At 36.1% G+C, this 23,721-nt stretch overlaps 1 protein-coding gene across 1 annotated transcript; it reads left to right on the top strand.

The window, feature by feature from the left end:
• The first annotated feature begins 632 nt into the window (after positions 1-632).
• ZPBP (zona pellucida binding protein) lies at positions 633-22,815 on the top strand. The gene is made up of 8 exons (XM_031589180.2): positions 633-1,353; positions 5,728-5,796; positions 7,881-8,006; positions 12,893-13,042; positions 15,479-15,697; positions 17,280-17,353; positions 18,790-18,967; positions 22,639-22,815. The coding sequence occupies exons 1-8, from the start codon at positions 1,227-1,229 to the stop codon at positions 22,728-22,730; spliced, it is 1,035 nt and encodes a 344-aa protein (XP_031445040.1). The 5' UTR covers positions 633-1,226; the 3' UTR covers positions 22,731-22,815.
• Positions 22,816-23,721: the final 906 nt, after the last annotated feature.

The raw sequence follows: 23,721 nt of genomic DNA, 5'->3' as shown, positions 1-23,721 counted from the left end.
ATACTGCTACTCTGAATTCAGTGCCATATGCAAAGGTCCAACACTTGAGAAAAAAATAAACTACATTTATTATACAACTGATGTTGTAGGACCTTTACGTCATGGCTCTGTCAGCATAAATTCACTTATGCCACTGTCACAAGATATAACTTCCCTGAATTGCTAAATTGCTCTTGACTAAAATGAGATCAGACATGGGGCTAACATATACAACAAATCAGGTTTAGAGTAATAAAAAAGTTATATTCCATAAGGCAGAATTATGGTGGTTCTCCTTTGGAGTTGTTTGCTGTGGGACTCGGGTAAGGCACAAGATGCCATTCCAAGGATGAGTCCTGTGTTGTTGCCTTCATTTCACAGACTGAAATGCAAGTAAAGCTTTATCCTAGATTTTATTGGCAGAGATTCTCTCTAAATTATCCTGGGAAGCAAATTTGCCAACTAAACCAACTAAGGCTGGTTTCTGCTGTCAGTTTCCTGAAGTGGCCTGTGATAGAAGGAAGCAGATGGAGGAGCTGGTCATCTTCTGTGCTGGTACTCTTAAGGGTTTAAGGTTCACAGAGTCATTAAGGTTGGAAAACACCTCTAAGACCATCCAGTCCAACCACTGACCCACCACCACCACGTCTCAGTGCCACTGTCCCTGTGGAGCAGTCTCTCTTTGATGTGAGCAGCTGTTTTTCATCTCTGGCACTGCAGCCACAGTTTTCCAGTAGTGAAATTTTCCTGTCAGACTTTGCTTGCTTCCCAGGCAGCTCATTTTTTCCCTCCCCTATTCTTTGAAACACTGCCTTATCTAACCTACTACAAGTTAAAAGCACTGGTATACCACAGAAGCATGCCAGCACACCGGGATTCCAGACACTTTATGAAGCAACACAATGAGAACCGGGCGGTACCTCTCATGACACTGATGCACAGAGTTCACTTTTGCAACGGAAACTTCCTCGCTTTTATTTATTTGTTTGTTTGTTTACGTGTCTCTTCAGGGACAACGCGCTGGTGCGCTGATGGGATTAACGGCGTACCGCCCGGCAGCGGGACGTTCTTAGCTGGAGCTGCCGCCGCGGCAGATGTTTCTCCAGGGTCTGAGGATGTGAAAGCAGCACGCTTTCTCTCGCCGGAGCGCAGAGGAAAGCCCCTCCGCAGACTTCCCCGCGGCGGGTCGCCCGGCGCGCAGCCCGGCGGGCGTCGCTAACGGCTGCCGAGCAGCGGCACGGCGGGCGATGGCGGCGCCGCGCTCGGCCGGCGGAGGAGCTCGTGTTCGCCCCGGGGCAACGGCGGCCGCCATGTGCGGGCCGGGCCGCCTCATGCTCGGCCTCCTCATCGTCCTGCTGCAGGCGGTCTCGGCAGGTACCGTGCGCCTTCACCGTACGGTGACAAAATCTCACAGCCCATCTACACGCACCGGTAGAAAGCTAAAGGGTTATTTTCCTCAAAAGCGACCAGTGAGTGCGGAGGGGAGAGGTGTTTCTGCACGCGGGAGGAGCCGTGTGCCTGCGCGCAGGCAGGTTGGCGAGGCAGCTGGCGGCTCGGGGACCTGGCTGAGAGCCGCATCTCCGTGCCATCAGCTCTGAAGAACAGAAGTAGTTCTGTGGTAGGGCACCAAGACTGCACTTGTCGGGAGCGATCCTGCTGATCTCCTATCCAGCGCGCGTGATCGCAGCTGTCAGCTGACACCTATTGGGAAATCTGGTTGAACGGCCGTGATGCTAAAACTGGGATTGCCTTGAAGTCACAGACCGGTAGGGGTCGAAGGGACCTCTGCATCAGCGAGTCCATCCCCTGCCAAAGCGGGTTCCCGACAGGAAAGGGTCCGGGCGGGTTTCTAGTGTCTCCGCAGAAGGAAACGGCCTGTCTGGGCAGCCTGCTCCTTTGTGAGGTTTTGAAGTCTGAACGTAACGAGTCGTTTTGGGCTTTCTGATAATATTAAACCGGATTTTTCATTTTGGACATCAGTGTGTTTAGGTGCCAGATCTTTTTGTTTGCCAATCTGCTTATGGCCAGGTTTCATTAATTCCATTCCGAGGACTTATCCATGAGCAAGATTAGCTCTTAGGTTCTACTCTGACAACAAACAAACAACAAACAAGAAAACATAATTAGCAGCATTTTAGTATTTATTTATTTATTCATCAGATTGCTGATATATTATTTCCTCTATCCTAGATTTTAATAGGCAGAATAGAAATTATCAATTCCAAAAAAGACATTAATTTTAATTTTGTATCACTGAGAAGTTACTGTTATACTCTGGATTCAGATTGATGTAAAGAATATGAACCTTTCAAACTATTTTTCGTTTTGTTTACTGATGCTTGCATTTGGAGTTTGTGTGGTTTTCCTTACACAGCACTTTCCATCAGTAGGCAGCTTGGAAATGCCAGCTATCATTAAAATACTTGGATATAGGAAAACACTTGTCTATTGGCACCTCTGGGTAAAGATAAGTAGTATTGCTGATTATATCTTCTTTTGGTATGGAAATTTCTTTACAAAAATTACCTCCAAACATAATTACTTTAAAAAAAAATCAGCGCGCAGCATAGCTTAAATATCTTTCTGCAATTTTAGAAGTTTCATTTATAAATGAATTGAAACTATGCCAATTGCACATTCTAGCAGTACAGCATTTTACTCATTAGTACATTGTTTAATTAGCTAAGTCTCATTTTAAACCCTACTTCCTGCCATTGCACTTTTCAGACAAATATCATTTTCTGATTAACTATTCTGAAGATGACTAATTTTGCTACCACCATGTTCATTTTAAGACTGAAACGGTCAGGATAAAGTATTTTATGAAATGGTTGAATTACTTCATGTGAAACTTAGAGCTGCAGAGTGGCATTCCCTTTCAACTCACTGCTCCTGTAGTCATTATTAACCTAACCAGATTCTTCCTTTGGGCCAGCAGTGAGAAGGGACCCCTTTTCGTGGCACTGTTGTAATGCCTCATGGAACAGGGAGGAGCCGGGGAGCTTTGTATATATGCAAGTACAATCCATTTGCTGCTTCTGATCTAGTGTTGAGACTTTTCCCCTGCAGACAGAACTCCCCAGAAATACATGGATGTCGTCTTTCTCTTACTTTGAGTCCTTTTTCTCTTGGGTAGAATTTATAGTTCAGCCAGATAGACTTTCAGTGCAAGAAAACAGAGTGTTAGCATTTTATGCTCAAACTGAACTCCCTACAGAAACTGTGGTGTAAGTTAGAAGGAAGGCTGTTTAGTTTAACTCCAGAGGATTTTCGAGTCCACTGATGAATAACATACAGATATGATACTCAGGTAACAGATACCATATGTATCACTATAGACAGGGAAATGAATTCCTTTGAATTCCAGTAATAATCAGTTTTCTTTGCATGGCTCTTCAGGTAGCTGGGAAGTTTTCCCCAGCCTTGGAGATGAATGACTTGACTTCTCTGTTTCTGATAGTGATACAAAACTAGTTTTCTTCATCTGTGTTCATCTGTTTTTGTTAGGCCTGTAAGGAATGCAATACAAGGAAGAATCACACCCTGTGCATTGGGCTGCTTAAAAAACTTATGTGGAGAATTAATAAAGAGATCACCTTTATTTTTCTCAAAAAATGAATGAATCTTAGCTTTTTCCATTGCTTTTTAAGTGCTGTTGCAATTTGAGGAGATGGAACAGTGTCTTCAATGACATTAAAATGCAGTTTAAGCTCTTATTTTGTCCTATCTTTATTGTGTTTTTGCTATATTTTCTTTGGAATGACCTCATAATACTTTTTTCTGTGACAAGAATCAGTTTAAAGTGATTGTGTGCACTCTTAAACTAGTGAGTGAAAATGAGAAGATCATTTGTGCTAGAGACTGCCTGAGGAAGAGCCATTTAAAGTGATTAGGAGGAGAGGAAAGGAATTCAAGTAGGAAACCTGAAAAAAGGCTTCAAAAAAATTTTCAAGTCAGTATAGGAAGTGAGAGAAAGAGCATATTGAGGTCAGAGTCATACATGGACAGAAGCACTTACTGACTGAAATGACTGCCACGCAAATGAAGCGTATGCACATGAAAGAGCAGGCAAATGTGATGTCCTTAATGATGCCAAAACAGTAATTTCAGTAGTTTTTACACTGTTTTCCTTCAGTAACTACATTCTTTGAACTTTTTCTAATTTATGTAAGCAGTGCAAGAGCTCCATCTTTGGGTTTAAATTATTATTGTAAAAAATCACTGTTTCCCATGAAGAGCTATGTATATCTGCTCCAGTACAGTAGAGTTCTGGAAGACAATATAAATATTCCAGTTAGAATTTCAAATCTGTTTTGTTTTATAATTGAAATTCTCCAATCCTTCTAGGAGGTCTTTGGGGAAAATTAAGTTATTTGAAAAGTTTTTACTCAAAAAAAAAAAAAAAAAAAGTTGTGAATTGGTACTTGGTAAAGCAATGTTGTGAAGTAAATTAGTAAATTAAACTGTTATCCGCAGAAATCCATCATATATGATGATACTACTTGTTATTTTCTTTCAATTTTCTTTTTCTACTCAATGAGTATTTTGAATAGAATAGTTTGCTTGTATCCTCAAATGGCAAAAATAGGCAGTTCTTTTAACTTCCCTTGATTATCTTATCCTGATTACTGAAGAGTCCGACTTCCTTCTGTTTTCCATTGCAACTATGCATGGTAAGGGAGTACAGTTACCAGCTTCATTGTAGATGTGGTGAATTGGTCCCATATTAATTTCCATTATTGTTCTAATCAAGGCATATCAAAGCAAAGCTGGGAGTTGACCCAGCCTTTCTCGTGTACCAACAAATGCTGTAAAGGGAAATGAGTTCGCTAGCGTATCTGCTGCTGGTTTTACTTGATATCTATTGAATCTAAGTTAGCAACAAGCACAGTTCTGGTGCCACATAACTATTTAGCCCATCTTTGAAAAATAATTGCTACTAATTATATGCTCAGTATTTTATTGCCATCTTTTGCATTCAAGACTTTATGTTCCTCTGACATTTACTTGCTTTCCCAGATCCCCTAAGGAATTGAATCTCACAACTATGCCTTAACTCTCAGTAACCCATGTTCTTTCTAAACAGGAGGTGGAGACAAAGAACACAAAATACTGCAAGGTCTTTAGCCAGCATTCTCTTTCTGCTGGCTTTCTGCAGCATATATGGAATATCTCTAGAAGAAACTCAGATCTGACTTGTGCTAGAATGCCCACCTGATAATGCACACTGAAAGATCATTCATCTTTCTTTTAGAAGCCTTGCATGTCTTACAAAGCTTTTCGATTGTTATGAAAGGTCTTTTAAATCTCTATTTAATGTAGAAGATGCAAATTAAAACAACCATTCAGCTTGTATTTTAATTTCATGGGGGAAATTAAGACAATCACATTAATAACAGAAACTATGTTTGTTACCTCATTAGTGGTCAGTACACACATTGACTGACATACAGATTGAGTGTATCGTAACAATGCAGCTAAATTTTATCCCCCTTATGGACAGTATATAATCCCATTACCCTCATTATAGAGAGCCTTCATATAAAACGTGACAGTTCTTTTGTAAAAATTAGAAATATATTTAAAGCTAAAAATGAGAAGCGTGCCCTGTGTAAGACATTAGACAAATACAGAGTTAATACCTGTTGAAGAACAAGTCCATAAAGGGTGTACGTTGACCTGAAGCATGTTTGTTTTTTCAGAGAAATGTAGTAGTTTTGTTGATGCAATTGTTTTATCTTTTAACAGTTCAGTACTCAAGAAGTGCAGAGTCAAGAAGCAATAGCTTAAAAATAGTGGGATCCATCTTATTTCCAGGTATTTTTCTTTAAATATAATTTAAACGCCTTCTACCACAGAAGTGCCCTTCTCCATCATATTCCTTGTTGCTTAATTATTTAAAATGCCTTAATTAATTACAATTCTGTACTGACTTCCCTATGTTACTGTAACTTAGGCCACAAAAGCACATATTCCTACCACTGTTTTTTTTTATTCTTGCAATTTTTATAAAGCAAAGACAATTATTTTCCAGAATTGTTCTAAAAACAACAGCATTCTTTGTACTCATCATTCTGGCTGTAAGATCTTTGCCCCAAAATACTGCTTTCTCCCATTGTAGATATTCCTGCTGCTTTTTACTTTCTGTGTACACAGAACCTGAGTCTTATGTTATATTCTACAGTAACAATTAAGAAACGTTAAGAATTAATTGCTTAATAAATCACGTGTATCTAACTCCACTGTATAATACAGTCATTTTCTTAATAAATAAAACAATTGTTAAAAAGTCTGAAGATTAAAGAACAGGCTGTTCCTCATTGCCATATACTTACTTATACTGCCCTCTCTCTAATGCACATTGTGTACTTGATTTTAATAATACACCTCCCCCTAGTTTTCTCCATCTTTCAGCTTTACTAATAGCATACCTAGAAACATTAAGCTAAAGTCAGTGCAAAGTGCAATTCTTTTCTTTTTTCTACCCTGAGAATAGTAACATGTATGTTTCAGCAGGGCTGAAAGGAGATTAAGAAAGGAGAACAAAACTGAGACAAAATAAAGTTCTGTTCTAGAAGATGCGCATTCAGTTTTGCTGGATATTTCTCCAGGCTTAACTAACATGTGGAAGTTAGTACAAGTTGTTTTTTAGACTGTTCCATACAAAAATAACCAAAAAGCAGTTTGTGCATACAGAATAGCTTTTGCCAGCCATGGGAAACAAACAAACTTATAATTGGGCATTTAGCAGTGAGATTCCTTTAGATAAATATTGCCTTTTGCAGACCTCTCTGACATTTTACGTTGCATTCAGAACAGAACTTCAGGTCATAGAGTTGCTTCGTGACAATTGTGTTCTACTGTAAAATGAAAGATATACTTTCAGACTCGTGGTTAAAACTTTGAAAATACTTGTTTTCATTTGAATGAAGATGAGCTCAGAAACCCATGTAGTTTTTTTTCCCCTTTCTGAGTTCCACTTGAAGGATAATCCTTTAATTTCCCACTTGTTCCTTGTATCATGCTGCTCTTCTCACCCAGAACTAATGTCATAAACAAATGAAAGCATGCCTTTGCAAGGGGAAAAATAATAAAAGATGCTATATGACGCAAGGCATTTCTGTTCAGAAGGACTGGGACATATCCTCCTCCCCCCATCCCTTCTGGGTTAAAAACTGTAGTAACACCTGCAAATGATGTTTATTTCCACGATATTCTATTATACAGTTAAAAAGATACACGTTTCTGTTTTCTGCATTACAAGCCACAGTAACAAGCTTATTAGCTGAGATGGACATTCCTCCTGTTCTTAAGACTATCAAAATTCTAAATGTATTTTTCTGTATCAAATGTTAATGTTTATGTCTGTATTCTGTTTAAGCTGTCTAATACTGTGCTGTGATGTTAAGAGGTTTTTCATGTTTTAATGACAGGAAACAATCATGCTTGAAGGGGAGAGAAAACTGATGCCTTTACTACTACTTGACATAATGGAAAAGTGAAAACTGTTTTCCTAAATGTTAAATCCTTCCTGCATCAAATATCTAAATAGTTTTCCCTCTGCAGGAAATATGAATGGCATGGTAAAATAAATGGTAATTTGTATATTTGATTCAATTCCACTTATTAAGTTAGATTCTCTAGACCACAAATGTAGTAGTTTATACTGGTTGTGGCTTTTCAATGACATTAGGATAGCATGGTATATTCATGTTTGGAGTACTCCAGAATATAAATATCTAGCATCTCATGCTTCTGAAGAACGCACATGGTTTGCAGAATGTCATTAGGAAGGGAAATAAAACAAACTCTACACAATGAAATTACTGTCTTAACATTATATATCTCACTGATAGGATAGCAGTGATAAGTATTTAATGCCAATGATAAACTTTTTTCAGTGAAAGTTTACGTGAAGCTGGATCACAGCAGTCCACATATTCTATGTGTTACAAATCACCTGCGAAACTCAGAATTGATTGATCCAGTATTCCGGTGGAATGGACCAGGTGGTTATCTTTCTTCAGGTAAGAATTTATTTTCTTACATGGCCCTCTACACTCTCTTCTCCTCCTCCTCCCCCTACAGAGAATCACGATAGCTAGAAAGATAGAACGGTGAGTGGAGGAGAATTGAGAAGACTCTATATTTGTATGTATATAATATAGATGATAAACAATATACATATAAATGATAAACTTTCAAGTTTTAGGATAAAAATTCAGGATAATCAGAATAAAACACTGGAGATCTCTGTAGAAAATGGTTCGTCTCTAAAGAGTACTAGACAAGGCAAGGTGTAATGAAATCAACAGAGGCTGAGGGTGACATTCTTTGCTGCACTGAGAGACAGCTGGGACTGTTCTATAAGGATAGAGTAATGGAATCACACGCAGTGTGATAGAGCCCAACCTCCTGCTCAGTGACAGGCTACCTTCAGACATGAAGTTGCATATGGCCCTAACCTCTGGAATTTGGAGAGTCTGTATCCATGGAGATTTTCTGTCCTTTCTCTGCAAATTCTTCCCTTTTATTTCTCATTTTCACACAATATTTACCTTACTGCAGTTTTTTGTTATTGCTGCTTATCTTTTTGTGATGTACCTCTTAAAGGGTGTGGCTTCATCTTTCCTACTCCCCCTAGGTAGTGAAGCACTGCAATTCCCTCCCTAGATTTCTCTGAGATACACATCCTAGTTTCCACTGCCTCTTATCCTGTGCTCCATCTCCCTAATCATCTTACAGGCTTCCTGCTTTACTCACTCCAGTTTGTTAGCATCTGTCTTGTACTGAGGAGTTTTATAGTGCCAAAATGAGTACGAAAATAATCACTTAATTACTTTGAACTGCTGGCTGTACTATTGTTGATGCAGCCCAGTGTGCAGTTGGCCTTCACTGTTGCAAAAGTGTGCTTCTGAGTCGTGTTCAGGGCCACTTGGACTCCCAGGTCCTTTTTTTTGCAGGGCTGCTACCAAAAATCTTGTCTGCAACTGTACATTGCAACTGTATATACTACTCTTACTCTGTTCCAAGTGCAGGATTGCACTTGTGCTATTTGATTTTTTTTTGCGTACTTGACAAGAAGGCATCCTGTAATGTAGGTCAGTGGTAAAGATTCTAATCAGTACTGGTGCTTGTAGCAGCCCTGAGGAAAGTCCCTCAGATATGGCTACTAGTTACAATTTGAACAATCAATCAATCTTCTAAATGGAGATCCATCCACTTTTTCATCTACATCGCCTGTTTTGGCATTCATGGGCCTTGAAATGGTTTCTGTTAGTTCTGTCTTTGAAGGGTTTGAGGTGAGAATGGCTGATTTGTGATTCCCTGTGTCCTCTGGTCTGTTTTGAAAATGGATGTATTATTTGCCTCTTTCTGATCATTGGGGCCATATCGCCATCAAAACAGACAATCTCATTCTGGTCTATTAACTTGTGTATGTCCACCTCACTTCAGTAAGTCATCATACTTCTCATTTCCTGTAGCTCTGGTAGAGACTGGGACAAAGCTGGAAGGCAGCCCTTGCCAGGAAAGAGTGAAACAAAGAATATTTACTACCTCATTGTTTCCGTGTTCTTTGTCACTATGTCATTCAGCTCCCTCCATCCTTGGGCTAACATTTCTGTTGCTCTTCTACTGCATGTGTCTATGTTGGCTCTTCAAATCCATTGCCAAGGTCAGTTTCTGACTAATCATGACTCATTTAAGACTAACATTTTTCATAAAGATGCTTCTGATGAAACCATTGTTGTAAGCTGCTGGTATGGCAGGAAAACTACTAATCACTGTTTCTTCATTGAATGTGTTGGGCTACTTGTACATTTTTTACAATTCTCACATAATGAGAAAGATTTCTTAGAGATCATGACCTGCTCATGAGCAACGTCTTTCCAAGTCTGAGCAGGGAACCTAGGTTCTATTTTTTATTTCCCTCTGTAAATGTCTCATTTATTCTTTAATGTAATTTCAGTATCTGTTTTTTTTAAAGTACACTGACTGTAATTAATTTTAAATCTGTTTAATCTGTAAGTTTAGTTTATAGTTTAGCTTATTAAGTATTCATCCTTTTATAATGGCAATGTTACTAAATTCTGTTTGCTTTCTTCTTAATCTATACGGGTGTCTGTCAGATCTCTGTCCTTGGTGTTTGTATATTTTCAAGCAGCTTTTCCTGTTGTGTGATCTGAAGTACTATTGGTATCATAGTGACTCTTCATTCTTAATCCGCTACATGCCAGCCTTCATAGTAGAGCATTTCAAGTTTGTGTAGCATCTGACACTGCACTGGTTTTGCTCTCAATCTGATAACAGGCTTAACCTCGGGGATGAATTTATAGCATTCTTTGCCTCACAGTTAAAGATGTTTTTGCTTATACTTAAGCTTGTGGGCTATGTCACTTTCCATGAAAATGTTAATCTCTCTTGAAATGAATATGTAGTGGTTAGCTGTGTGGCCTGCATTATAAATGATATATTTTGATGCCCAGTCTGTGATGCATGACAAACACATTATCAGATATATTGTCATGTGTGTATGTCCTGAGCTTAATGTGATCAGACAGAAAGCAGCCTCCTGATTCACAAATAACAAAAATTGTCCTTTTCAGTCCTCTGGCTTCAGCTTACTGAAATGACAGTTTCGACAGTGTTAACTATGCAGAAGAGAAAACCATGGAGACCTCAGACTTTCATTTGACAGGTTTAAATCTTTTCCTGAAGACTGCTTCAAAAATATCTCAAGTTGTTGTGCCAGACTTGGATGACTAGCAAAAAGCTAGGGAGGCAGTGATTCTCGGCTCCAAAGTGGAAACTTTAGGTGCGCTAGAATCAGCAGCAGGAGGGCAAAAACCATTTCAAAAAGAGAAGACAATGTGTGTTTTCCTGACAGAGCTTTCTATAGACATGTGAGGATTTTTGTTTAGGAAAAAATGTAGAAAAAACATAGTAATGAAAGGACTTCAACTTCAGACACAGAGATGGTTCCCAGTCTCTTAGGGATGTTGTCACATTCATTTTCTTTCAAGTCAAGTATAAACAAACACTTAAGTTTCTAATTTATGAACTGTTTGTTGTGCGAGAGAATTGTTTTTTGCCAGGCCTTCTTTTATAATGAGTCTAATTCCCTTAAGTGGTTAAAATCACATGGGCTTTTGTGTGTCCAGTTAGTCTCTAATATCTATCATAGTGAATCACCATACTGGAAGGAAATTAGCATTCATAAGCATTACATGATTCTTTATCTCAGTGTGTTCATATAAAATAAAATAATCTTATTAATGGGAATGTAGAATTATGAATCCAGTCATAGGAAGAGTAAGAAAATGCTGCTTCTTGAAACATTTCAAAATAAATGTACGAACTGTGATAGAAAAATCAAATTATCTTTCAGGCAAACCACCCTTTGACACTCACAATAAAAAGGTGTTTTGTGCCCACCAAATTTGTCAAAATATATACATAGAACATCACAACTACAAAAAAAAAACTTACAAGGAGCGGTAAACACTCTGCTTTTTGTAGTCATTAACAAGCAATTCCATTTTTTGAATCTTTGTTCACAAATAGTTCTAGTCCACGTATGTGTTGTCTAAAGAATAATGAAAAACAAAATACTGCACAAAATTTCTTTTAAAATCATTACAGCATTTTCAAAACAATCTTTGTGATCATCTCTCTTCACTGGACGTCCAGGCTTTGTCTTTTCTGGACTTCTTTGTCACCTTTGAAATTTAGTAATGGATTTTGTAGATATAGCAAATCTGGTTGTGATATGTCTTAAAGGCGCTCCAGCTAGGGCAGCTGAATATGCCAGAGATCCAAACAACGTTCTTAAATGTATGCTGGTTTTCTTACAACATTAATCTGCTGGCTATTTCATCATCCGGTGGCAAATGACATCTTAGCTTATAGACTCAGCAGCCTGTTCATCATTGGATTAAAAAGCTCTTCGTCCTCCTAAATATGACAGTGTCCCATTAATGTGAGAACCTAAGTTTTTATGGAATCCCAAACATTTCTTGTAAGAGAAATTGTACTTTCAGTCTTTTTAATAGTACTTTTTGTTTTTTTTTTTAAAAACCAGCAGTTGAATCATCGTCTTTATAAACACAGTGACATATGAGACAAAACTGAGTTGATTAAATGTTTGAATTGATTCTTGAGGAACAAAGTCATCCCACACCCTCCTGCCAGGTGTGTGAAAAGAAGCACTTTGGTCAAGCTACTTTTTGTTAATATCTTTCTTAAAATTGTCTAGCAGGAAAATCAGTACGCATCCAGAGTAACAGTAGTTTGTTAGATTGGAGTGTGGCTTTGAAGTGAATTGCTTAATTTTGCTCACATTTTATTCGGATCGTGGACTGGTTATTGGGTGCAGAAACTGGATTCCTTTTGAATAAAGCTAATTGGGAGGGTTAGCTTTGAGAGAGAACACGTGTTCTGCCTGTAAAACCAGATTAGGACTGATCTAAAGTAAGGACCCTAAAATGTGTTCAGTATAAATCTCATGTCTTTAGGATTCACTTTTTCAGTCAAAAAATATGTGTTTTTCACATCACACAAATTGTCTTAGATTTCATAGCCTAGATAAAAGATCTAAAGTACTTAGAATATTAAAAAGATTTTTTTCTTGGGCTCCAAAAAGCAAAATAATTTGTTGTCAAAATATTTTATCCAAGTGAGAACTTTACCTTCAGGTCTATTATAATCTGTGCTAATCTAGTAATTCCTAAGGTTTTCTTTGACAGCTACCAAGATAAACTACTATTTAAGAAGTCCTCAGGCATGTTGTCACTGTCTGAAGACTCTTCAAGTTAGGAAAGCACTTGTCAAATGTCATCCCACAAGCAGGCTACATGGGAGAACTGCATTTTCTCATACTGACTGCTAAAGTTATTTCATTACATTTTACCAGAAAATAGCAGTGTGCAAATATCACCAACGGGAACTTTAATATTTGGACACTTCCGATCTGACCTGAGTGGAGTTTACACTTGTTCCCTTGTTTATAAGCTTATCGCTGCACAACCAGATAAAAGACTCACGATAAAATATCTTATTTATGGTAAGTTATTAACGTTGGTAAGTGTGCTGTTACCTTGAAGAAGATTTTCTTTTTAAATATGTGTTGCTGCTTATAAAGAAGTAATGCTTATTTAAAATTTAACTTGGAGAGGTAAAGACATTTGGTTTCTCTGGATAGATTTTTTTTTAATAGCAGTTGCTACCAGGCACTTCATTTAATGGCATTTACAGAGCCTTAAATGAAGGTCACTTTTTGACTAAGAAATGTATGAATACAGTTCTTTTTAAAAAAGAAACATAAAACATAGTGGAATGCAGCAGATTGAATAGATAATAGTCCTTAATAACGTAAAAATAGTATAATTTTAAATGAAATTATTCTTTAGGAGATGAATTTTAGCACAGCCTGATGGATTTATTTCACAAGGTTAATGGCTTAATTATTAATTGAATGTGTTTTTAAATTGTAAATTATGTATCAATTAATTACATAATCAATTAATTAAATAATTCCTGCATAAGTAGAGGTAGGACAAGAAGGAATGGCCTCAAGTTGCACCAGGGGAGATTCAGGTTGGATGTTGGGAAAAATTTCTCCTTTAAAAGAGTGGTCAGGCTGGAATGGGCTGCCCAGGGAGATGCTGGAGTCACCGTCCCTGGAGGTGTTCAAGAAACATTTGGATGTTGTACTGAGGCATGTGGTTTAGTGGGGAAATATTGGTGGTAGGTTGACAGTTGGATGGGATGATCTTGGAGGCTTTTTCCAACCTTGGTGATTCTATTAATCTATGACAATACTGGTAGCTTATTCTTTCCTGTTATGATTACATACCCATCTGTTAAGAATGGTTGATGAAGTGAAATATTATACAGACAATGTCATTTATTCATTACTAGATCTCTTTTCCTTCCCTGATTCTTGAGGAGATTTAGTTAAGAGTTTGTATTGCCTTAAGCAGGAATGATGTCTGACCTCAAATTTGAAATGTGTACCAGTATTCATTTAGAGACTTGCTAGAGCACAATAACCTAGACTAGCCTCTGATGTAAATTAATTTGACTCTGGCCTTAGTAGCTTTGATATAGAATAACTATAACCTTTAACAGTTACCTTGTCTGAGAGAACTGGAAGAAATTTCTTTCAAGCAATTGTGATGGGAAAGTTTACGGTTTTCCAGTAATGCAGTCTTACATTTTTCAGTAAGGATCCAATCTAAATACTTGCATACCAAATTCAAAATCCAGAATATGCAGCAGCAAGGGAAAGGAAATGGGAGAAGCAAAATCAATGTGGAGAATCTAATTAGCTGTTTTAATTGGATGCCATATTCTTGATATTTTGATGCTGTACTTCCAGCATTTAACAGGGACTACAGGAAAGCTGTAGAGGAACTCTTTATCAGGGAGTGTAGTGATAGGAAAAATGATAATGGTTTTAAACTAGAAAAGGAAGGAATTCTTTACACAGGGTGAGGGTGATGAGGCACTGGAACAGGTTGCCCAGAGAAGCTGTAGATATCCCATCCCTGGAAGTGTCTCAGAACCGGGTTGGATGGGGCCTTGAGCAACCTGGTTCAGTGGAATGTGTCCCTGCCTATGGCAGGAGGCTTGGAACTACATATTTAAAGTTCTTCCAATCCAGACTGTTCTATGATTCTATTAGGTTTTTTGTTTGTTTGTTTGCTTGATTTTATTTTATTTTTTTGCTGGTTTGCTTTCTATTCCTTCATTTTTCTTCTCTGCAAATCTCCATCTTTATTTCTATGTTTCTACCCACACCGTGACCCTTGTTTTTCATTTTTCTACTTCTGTTTTTTATTTAACATTCTATTAATATCTAGCTGATAGTAAGTAGAGTGCTTATCATGAAATAACTAAACCCATGCATTTCATAGTACATTATATTTGTGAGAGATGCCCAAGTGTGCATGTAGCTTTGCAGTAAAGTTTAAATAGCTGATTCTTCCTTAAATGTAAATTTCATGTCTGTATGATAGCTTGTTCAGGAACTTACATTGACAGAGAAGGAATTTCTATTCAGTTTTTACATCCTTTAAAATATTTCTTTGTGATAGTTGACTAAGAACAATAAAATACACTAGTATAACTGAAGATAATGTGTGAGTTGAAATACTTCACCACATACTAGAGGATGTTTTCTAACATGTTTCTTAGCTTTCATATTCTTGATGCTTCTACTATAGTTAACTGTTATTTAAAAAAAAACAACAAAACACAACCAGTAATAAACATAAAGTAACCTATGGATATAATTAAGAATATGGACTTGTAAAGTCTCTTAAGTGTTTCTAACTAGCCCAGAATACATTATTTATCATTAAAAATTAGTTCAAATTAGTTCAAATTAATTTTGTTTATAAGTTAAGAATTTAAATCAATAATTTTATTTGCAAACATGTGAATAACTCATTTTTTCATACATTTTTCTCATCATCATTTGTATTTTTTCCCACAGCTTACTCTGATCCTCAGTATTACTATGAATTGACAGTCCAGTACCATGCAGCCCCCTGCAATAGTTTTCATAATACTTCTTTTGGGAAGGCATTGCTTCAGATACTAAGTAAGCTTGTTGCTGACCTTTCATGTGAGATTTCGTTAATTAAGTCAGAATGCCACCATGTAAAAATGCAGAGAGGAGGCCTACAGAACGAAATGTTCTTTACATTTTCAGGTAAAAATCTGTCTTGGATTTAGAGAATGGTTAGATGTTTTATGGAATTGAACTAATTGAACTTACTGCTTACATGCTGAAAGTATTACATGTATTTAATTTCTCTGATTGTAGAAATGCTTCAAGGTATTGCATATGAAGCTGCTGTTCATAACAAAAAGCAAGATGATCTACTCAAAAGTGTGTTTTTTACATTATTTCATTAGAGTACAGAACTTTTTATAGCTGTACATAGATCAATATGTTTTTTTTTTTTATTTTGCATCATAAAACTTTATCATGTTCCTTGTTGCACTTTATCATGGGAAGAAAAGTGATGCATTGTATTCCATAACTCCCTGGATGACTTTCCTCTTGTCAGCTATTACAGATATATAGATTTCTCAATGGATGTGGTTTGCAGTTAAATGAGATGAATCTCAGTACAGTTCTTTCTTTAAGTGGCAACAGTAAAAGAGGGATATTTAGTATTTTTCCATTTTTTTAAAAAACAAAAGGAGTACAAAGGAGAAGTGGGTAAAACTGATTTACAAAAATGCTCGGTTGACTTTGGTATTTGTAGTTTCCTTTAATCACGATTAAAAGCAAATAATCAGGTGGTTTTGTCAAATGTCTCTAAGGTATAGAATATTTAAGTGTTCTTACTGAGTGCCATTGTATGTTATAATAATTACAAAACATTATATCTGATATATCTGATATTCAAATCTTTTTATACATAAATGATCTCACAGTATCTCAGTTACCATCTCATAAAATTAATGTGCTACAAATAGATTTTCGCCTTAACATACACTAATTTTCATAGAATGTTTCTATTAACAGCTTTTCACTAAATGCATCAGTTGTGGAAGTCAGAAATCTTAACACTGTGTCAGTCCAAAGAAGACGTTATTTTACTTTTTTTGAGAGTATTCCTTCTAAACATTGAGACCATTTGAAAAAAGGTCCTAGATTCATTATGCTATGAAAGATTGAAATAGCAAGTAAAACAGCCTCACTATATACGTAGTTCACTTGAAAACTTTGTTATTAAAATAGATATCTAGTTTGCAGTTGATATTGCTGAAGTTGTTCATGAGAGAAAACTGGAGTCCATTCAATCTGAACAATCAGAAAGTTGAACTGTTAGGATTCCTGGCTGACTCTTTCTAAATCTGTCTTTATAAAACGAGAATGATATCTAGGTAAATAGAGAGAGGGTAGCTTATTTTATTTTATTTTATTTTATTTTATTTTATTTTATTTTATTTTATTTTATTTTATTTTATTTTTTGAAAGGACTTGGATATCTATATGTCTGCGAAGCATCCAGGATTACATATTTCCTTGCCATCAGAATTTACAAATAAAAATGATTTCCCATGAAATTTTTAAGTGTGTGCAATATACTTACATTGACATAGTGGTAACGTCTATAGGAGGACAAATTAATGTTTTCAAAATGTTGCAAGTTAGCCATCTGAAATCTGAAATTCCCAAACAATTGCATCAGAAATTATTAGAATCTTGTAAACAAGTAAATAGAAATGTTGATTTCATTGACTTTGTTCTTCTGTAAACAGATTGTATTTTGTTACAGTTACTTGCTTAGACACAGAAAACGACAAACTATGTCCGCAAAGTCCTTGTGATGCACCTCATAGATTATACAAGGTAAAGTAGATAGAGGAATAAAATTGCAACTAACATAATAGGCTACTCTCATATGGCATAATATCAACATGAAACATAGTTTAGTTAGTAAATAAACCATTATTAAAGTTTTCGTGGTTCTAAATTAATAAAGAATATAAAATTTAGCTAAAATTACCAATATTCTGTTGCCCATATGGGTAAGGCAGATCACACTTATCAGTTTGCATTAAGGAATGTATTTTAAGAATATGAAGAGTAGCAAGACAATCAGGAGGTTTTGGACAAGTCTTGCAACTACTAAACATCATATTTTTGCAATGGCTTGCCTTTCCATCACTTGTGATGGAAAGTGGTTCTGTGATCTGCTAAAATATTAGCTGCTTGAAGATTTTGGCTCTCACAGTAGAGAAAGAGAAGTCGAACTTCTGCTTATCAGGTTAACTTTGCTTCAGAGATTCTTAAAAGGCGAAGGAAAAAGAGAAAGGAAGGACAGGAGGAAGACATGCCTTCTTCCCTTGGAGGGGAACACCTAGGACAGTGTGTGTCATGAATATACTGTTCTGCAACCTGGACTGAAGTACTGTAGGAACTTATAAAGGAAAGCTAAAGCAGTTGCGACCTTCAGTGGATTTTTTTTGTAGCCTGCCTCTAAGCACCTTCCTCACAGTATGTTGATTATAGATGTGCTCTATCTATATATACATGTGTTCAATATAGTGTTGTTTTTTGATGCTATTTTGAAGCACCTTTTTACTATTTTACATCCATCCACTGTCAAGAAATATCAGGTACGTAAATCATCCTTTGGGATTCAACGAGTGGAAAGGGAGTCACAAATATGCAGTGCTCATTAAACAGTTTCCATACTGTCCATTGAAAAAAAAAATACATTTGTGGGAAAGCTCATAGTCAAGGTTATCTTTTTCATGCAGACAAGATCAAAATAAGAATGCATAAACACATTTGTTTTTGCCATTTTTGTAATTTGTGTGTGTATTTTTGTGTGTGTGTAGTATTTTCTTTTTATTGAACAGAAATATTCAGTATGGGTGGAAAGTATGAAATATAATTGGACCTAAATAATAGTACTGGTATAAGAGGGAAATCTGCAAAACTATTGATGAGCTACAGATATCCAATGCAGGATAGCTTTAATGCTATAATCCAGGTTTATATAAAGCTGAATTAGTTTATATGGTTGTATTTCTATAATCCTGAACATTTAGAAATACTGGTTTAATTGAGCAAGGTTTATCTAAATTTAAGACAACGTATCAAAGAATGTCAGATTACATATCTGTTTCCATTCCACCTACCTGCTACAATCAAAAGATTTAGAAATACATCCTTTAATTCTTACTCTCAACTCACACCCACATTCCTTGGTCTTATCTTCTATTTTGACCTCTTTGCATCACTGATTCTAAAAAAAGTATTTACTTGTTTCAATTTAGGCAAAGGACCTCATAGAGAGATTCTTTAAGAAAGAGGTAGAACTTAGGAAGAAAAGTTCTGAACCATTGCCTGAAATATACTACATTGAAGGTACACTGCAAATGGTGTGGGTTGATCGTTGCTATCCAGGATATGGAGTGAATGCTGTCAGGCATCCAGACTGCCCAGAGTGTTGTGGTAAGTGAAAAAATTCTTATATCTTACAAGCATTAAATACTGTTACAATAGTTTTATTTCAACAAATCTTACTGATTTATGTTTTAAATGGCTTTGTCAGATTTTTTTTCTCCCTGGAAAAAAAGTCATTGATATGATTCCTATATACTGGGACTGAAGTCTCAAAGGAACATCAGGAGTCAGATGCACAGAGTATACATCTGTGGTCAAGATTTTTACATAGATAATTCTTTACAGAGATAGAATTGGTGAAAGAAACACTGGATTACTTATCAAAGACTATTAACAGAATCAACTACACTTTAAAAAATAAGTATTTAAAATATTGGAGGAAATAGACAACAGAAGGAGACAATTCTAAAATTGTAGGACATAGGAAATGTTCAATATGCAGTTGCTTTTTCCCATTTCTTGTCTTTGTGAGAAAGACATAATTTCAGGAAGGACAAGATATATACCAAATTTAGTGCATTTACTGCAATACAAAGTGTCAGTTTCGAGAAAAAATACTTGAAAATCAAGTTTAGAAAAGCTTTCAGGATTATCTGCTTTGTAAAGACTGTTGTTTTGTTTTGGTCTTCTGCCCTGCAGTATCTTAGTCCATTCTAAACTGATTTATATTCCTTTTCTTATTCAGAACAGAACTTTTGTCTTAGCTCTGATGGACATTTAATATCAGTAGTGAAAATACTGTTGTTTCAGCTGCCACCACCTTATATACCTCCTGCTCTAGACAGAAATATTACACACAGTGTCAAACCAAAAAGCTGATCACTGTTCTGCTCTTGATAACAGATCCATCTTTGGCAGATAGAGAGGCAAGATGTCATATCTGAAGTACCTTAAAACAGTCCTGAAACATGTCTGCTTACTACTTCCCATAGCTGCAGATGTCATTCTGCCAGTATTCTCAGACATATACTCTTCTCTTTCATTTACCTCTTGGTATAATTAATCTTTGCCAGAATCCTAAACATCATATCATGCGCAGTATAGATGAAAGAGTCCTCTGCTATATAGCAGTCCATCATTCTGCCTCAAAGCAAGATAGGAGTTTTTACTGACAGATGTGTCCTGCATGATCTTAAAAACCTCTAAGGATAGACTCCCCAGACTTCTAAGGACATGTAACTTAGTACTCAAAATCCTTACCACTGGAAAGCTTTATTTCAAGAAATTTTTGTGGTTTCCCTTGATTTTGTTTATTCCTGTTACTTCTTGTTATGTGTCAGCAAATCTGGAAACAATTCTATCAACTCAGTCTTAGCAACAGCTTTTGTATATCCTAGAAGATTCCAACCATTTTCTCTTTCTGATATTGCTTTCACTGAAATAACAGTTCGGTCTGTTGGGTCATGTTTTGGGTTATGGCCTCTACAAAGTATTAGAACTATCTACTAGAAGTTCTCTACATTTCTTTTCAATGTCTCAGACTTTATGAGTAGTTCTCAAAAGACCATATTAGCATGGGAGAATTGCTTTGCGTATCTTAGATACATGGCTAGTCATACTCACTGTGACTGGTCGTTTTTTGGTTTGTTTGTTGTTTTTTTTTTTTTTTGAAGCATGCATGCAGTCATGGAAGCATTTTGATAAATGTATTTCCACGAAGCAGAGTTCAGCTTCTTGGGTGGCCCACTGTTTTCACTTGGAGTTGCAAGAAGCAGGTCATTTAAGAGTTAAATGACTGTTAATGATATAAATTAAGAGATTTAAGGTCCATTTTAAAACTGTTTGGAAGTTTTGGTCTCAGTTGCTTTGTAGTTAGAAGATCCAGCTTCTAATGTAAAGTAATTCATGGGAAGTCTCTATTTATTTGCTCTAGTATAGAGACTGACCTTTAACTTACATTTTCTTACATTCAGAAAAAGTCAACCACTTTTTTATCTGCTTTTATAAGCAACTGCATTTGACAAACCTTTATCTCACATGCCCCATTCTGAGTTTAGTTTTCTTGCACACAGCTGGCTAGAATTTAGCAAGGTGTTTCAGATCAGCTCTTACCAGTGCCTTTTACATAATTAATACCTTTATTTGATGTTAAGAACTTCTGATAATCTTGTTAGTGAAAAAAAATCAGTAAAATTTGTCCAAGAGCAATCCCTTTACCAATTTCTCTCCAACTCTTATTTCTCCTTTATGCATCATTCTGTAATCCTTTCAAAATTTCCTTCTAGTTGTAGATTTCTGCAGTTTATTGAATTTGTGTGTGCTGCCATACTAGGTGCTTTCAGATTGATTAAGTATTTGTCCTCACTGTAAAGCCACATCAAGTTATATTATGTTCTACATACATGTATGTGTTCGTTTGTGAGATCTTTACATAGAATAGAAATCTGACCAGCCGTTCACTAGTTTGATTCTTTTTCTCCTTTCTGAAAAAATTTATAATGCATTTCTTAATCATCAGTTGTAGATTAGCACCAGCCATATTGTATCACTACAGATGCATCACAAACTTCAGATAATTGTGTTATCTGTATATATGCCAGTTCTATTTTGGAATATGGAAACATGTTTCTAAGCTTCTGATCTCAATAAGAATGTGACAGAATTGGAAAGAGTGCAGCATAGGTCCTGGAGCATGGAGAAAAAAAAATTGTATATCTATTGCTTGATTCATAAACAAAAACTTACTCTGGTTTTCATACATCAAAACAGGCAGATGTTCAGTTTTACCTGTTCTGTATCCCCTACTGTTTTTATAATACTTAGTTTCATGTCATGCTTATACTTTCAAAGTGATGGTTTACTACCGATAGGAGTTTTCTGTCTTAGAAAAGGATTCCGAGTATATCATTTAGTACCCAGCAGCCGTGTAAGTAAGCTACAAGTCACCTAGTTAAGGTTCCATTATCCTTTTCATGCTGTCCCCTAGATAGCAGATTGCAGAACAGTGGGACAACCTTTTTATCCTGTTGCAATAGAAGGCTACCTTGTTCCAATTAAATAAATGAAAGAATCTGTATTATTTCCTAGAAGTGTATCTATAATCTTTGACAAAAAGAATATAATTATTCCTCTGGCATACCAGTAGATGCTTTTGCTTATGTGTATTTGTAAAGCTTTCTCTTTCCTGTAAAGCCATCTTGAGTTGCCTAAATTCATGTACTAAAAATGCAAGGTGTAGATGCCATCTGCAGAGGATTCCCTCTTGCTTATATTTCCTAAGACCTCTAAAATCTTTTCCAGTCAATAGCAGTGGCAAAAAAAATGCTAGGGAAGCTAGTAAGAGCCTACTGAGAGTCAACAGAATCCTGCCAGCCTCAACAGACGAAGGTAATCCAAATATTGAAAGTCCTGCTGAAGGTTTGGGCAGTAGAGACTAAGAAGTTGTTATTAAGCTAGGCAAAATCAAATAACCAGTTAAACACAGACTCTGTAAAAGGATGGAATGTCTTAAATACCACTGCATACTGAGTACTAATGCTGTTCATTAAAGATCTTTCCTAAACTAAGGCTAATATGCCAAACTGAAGATAGCTGTAGAAGATAAGTTTGAGATGCAACCAAATAGCAGAAATTCTGCTTTCATCAACTAGAAGAATACTGGGGAAAAATAAACGATCTTTTTCTTTTCAAATACATAAAGATGTATTCTGGACATTTCAAATGTGAATAGTTCTGTATTAATACCATTGAAATTCATTGATTTTTTTGTGTCCGTATAGTTATCTGCAGCCCAAGATCTTACAATCCCAGTAATGGAATTCACTGTCTTCAGTGCGACACCAGTTTGATATACGGAGCAACGACGTGCTGACAACAGAGGGACTGACAAAGCTGCAATAGCTCTCATGCATTTTAACCTGGAAATATTAATAAATATTTTTATTTCAACATTTAAATATTGACCTGAGTACAGTTTGTTCTGGTTACGTCAACAGGATACACTTGTTCTTAAGAAATAATGATTCATCTGTATATTTTAGTTTGTATCACTTAGGTGTACTTTGTTTTTAAGGTCTTTGTAATTACCCACCAGATTAAGAGCAGTGAAGATAATTAACTATTTAAATCAAAAGAAGAAGAAGAAAAAAGGCGGAGCTATTGTGCATAGTTTGTTCTTTGTTCCAGTCATCTCCTGTTGACATAGACTAGCGTAAGGACTCTGTATAGCAGCTTTCATCTACCTGCCTGTTCAGTCTTTGGTTAGGAGAACTGTACTGAACAGCTCAATATAGCACCAAGCACAAAAACATTAACAAAACTTTCTTCCAAGGTGAACTATAATAAACTTCTTTTCAAATAATGTAAAATTTCAATTAGATTGTGCATCTGTTCTACCTTTAAAGATAGCAGTTTCAGCTAACACACTTTTACCTGAAGAAACAATAACATAAAATACCATGGCAATTTTTATGACACTCATTCTTTACTTTTGTAGAAGTCAGGAATTATTGAGTCAATGGCTTAATGCAATCCTTGTTACTGTTACTTATTAGTAGCCTCATTTCAATTGGTATTCTGTAACATAATTCTGTGTTAAATCCTATTTATACATTCCCTCTCTTAGCTGCATGACTATGAGCTAGATGTGTGTAGGTCATTTTTAGCCTTTACCATCTGAAAAATGGGGTTTGCATGTAATTGTGTTTTAAAGCACAAGTATGAACCTCAGGTTTAAAAACATCCATCTTCGTGTATTTTCTTTTCAAAAAACGACTTAAAAATACTGTACTGCTTCTAAGAAGTAACTTTTAAACACAACACTGCTTATTTGTTGAACATTAGCATAAACATCGTAACAAGCA

The sequence above is a fragment of the Phasianus colchicus genome, chromosome 3, assembly GCF_987193195.1.
Source record: "Phasianus colchicus chromosome 3, bPhaCol1.hap1.1, whole genome shotgun sequence".
In the NCBI taxonomy this organism is placed as follows: Eukaryota; Metazoa; Chordata; class Aves; order Galliformes; family Phasianidae; genus Phasianus; species Phasianus colchicus.
The sequence above is the reverse complement of the archived record's forward strand: the minus strand, read 5'-3'. Positions and strand labels throughout refer to the sequence as shown.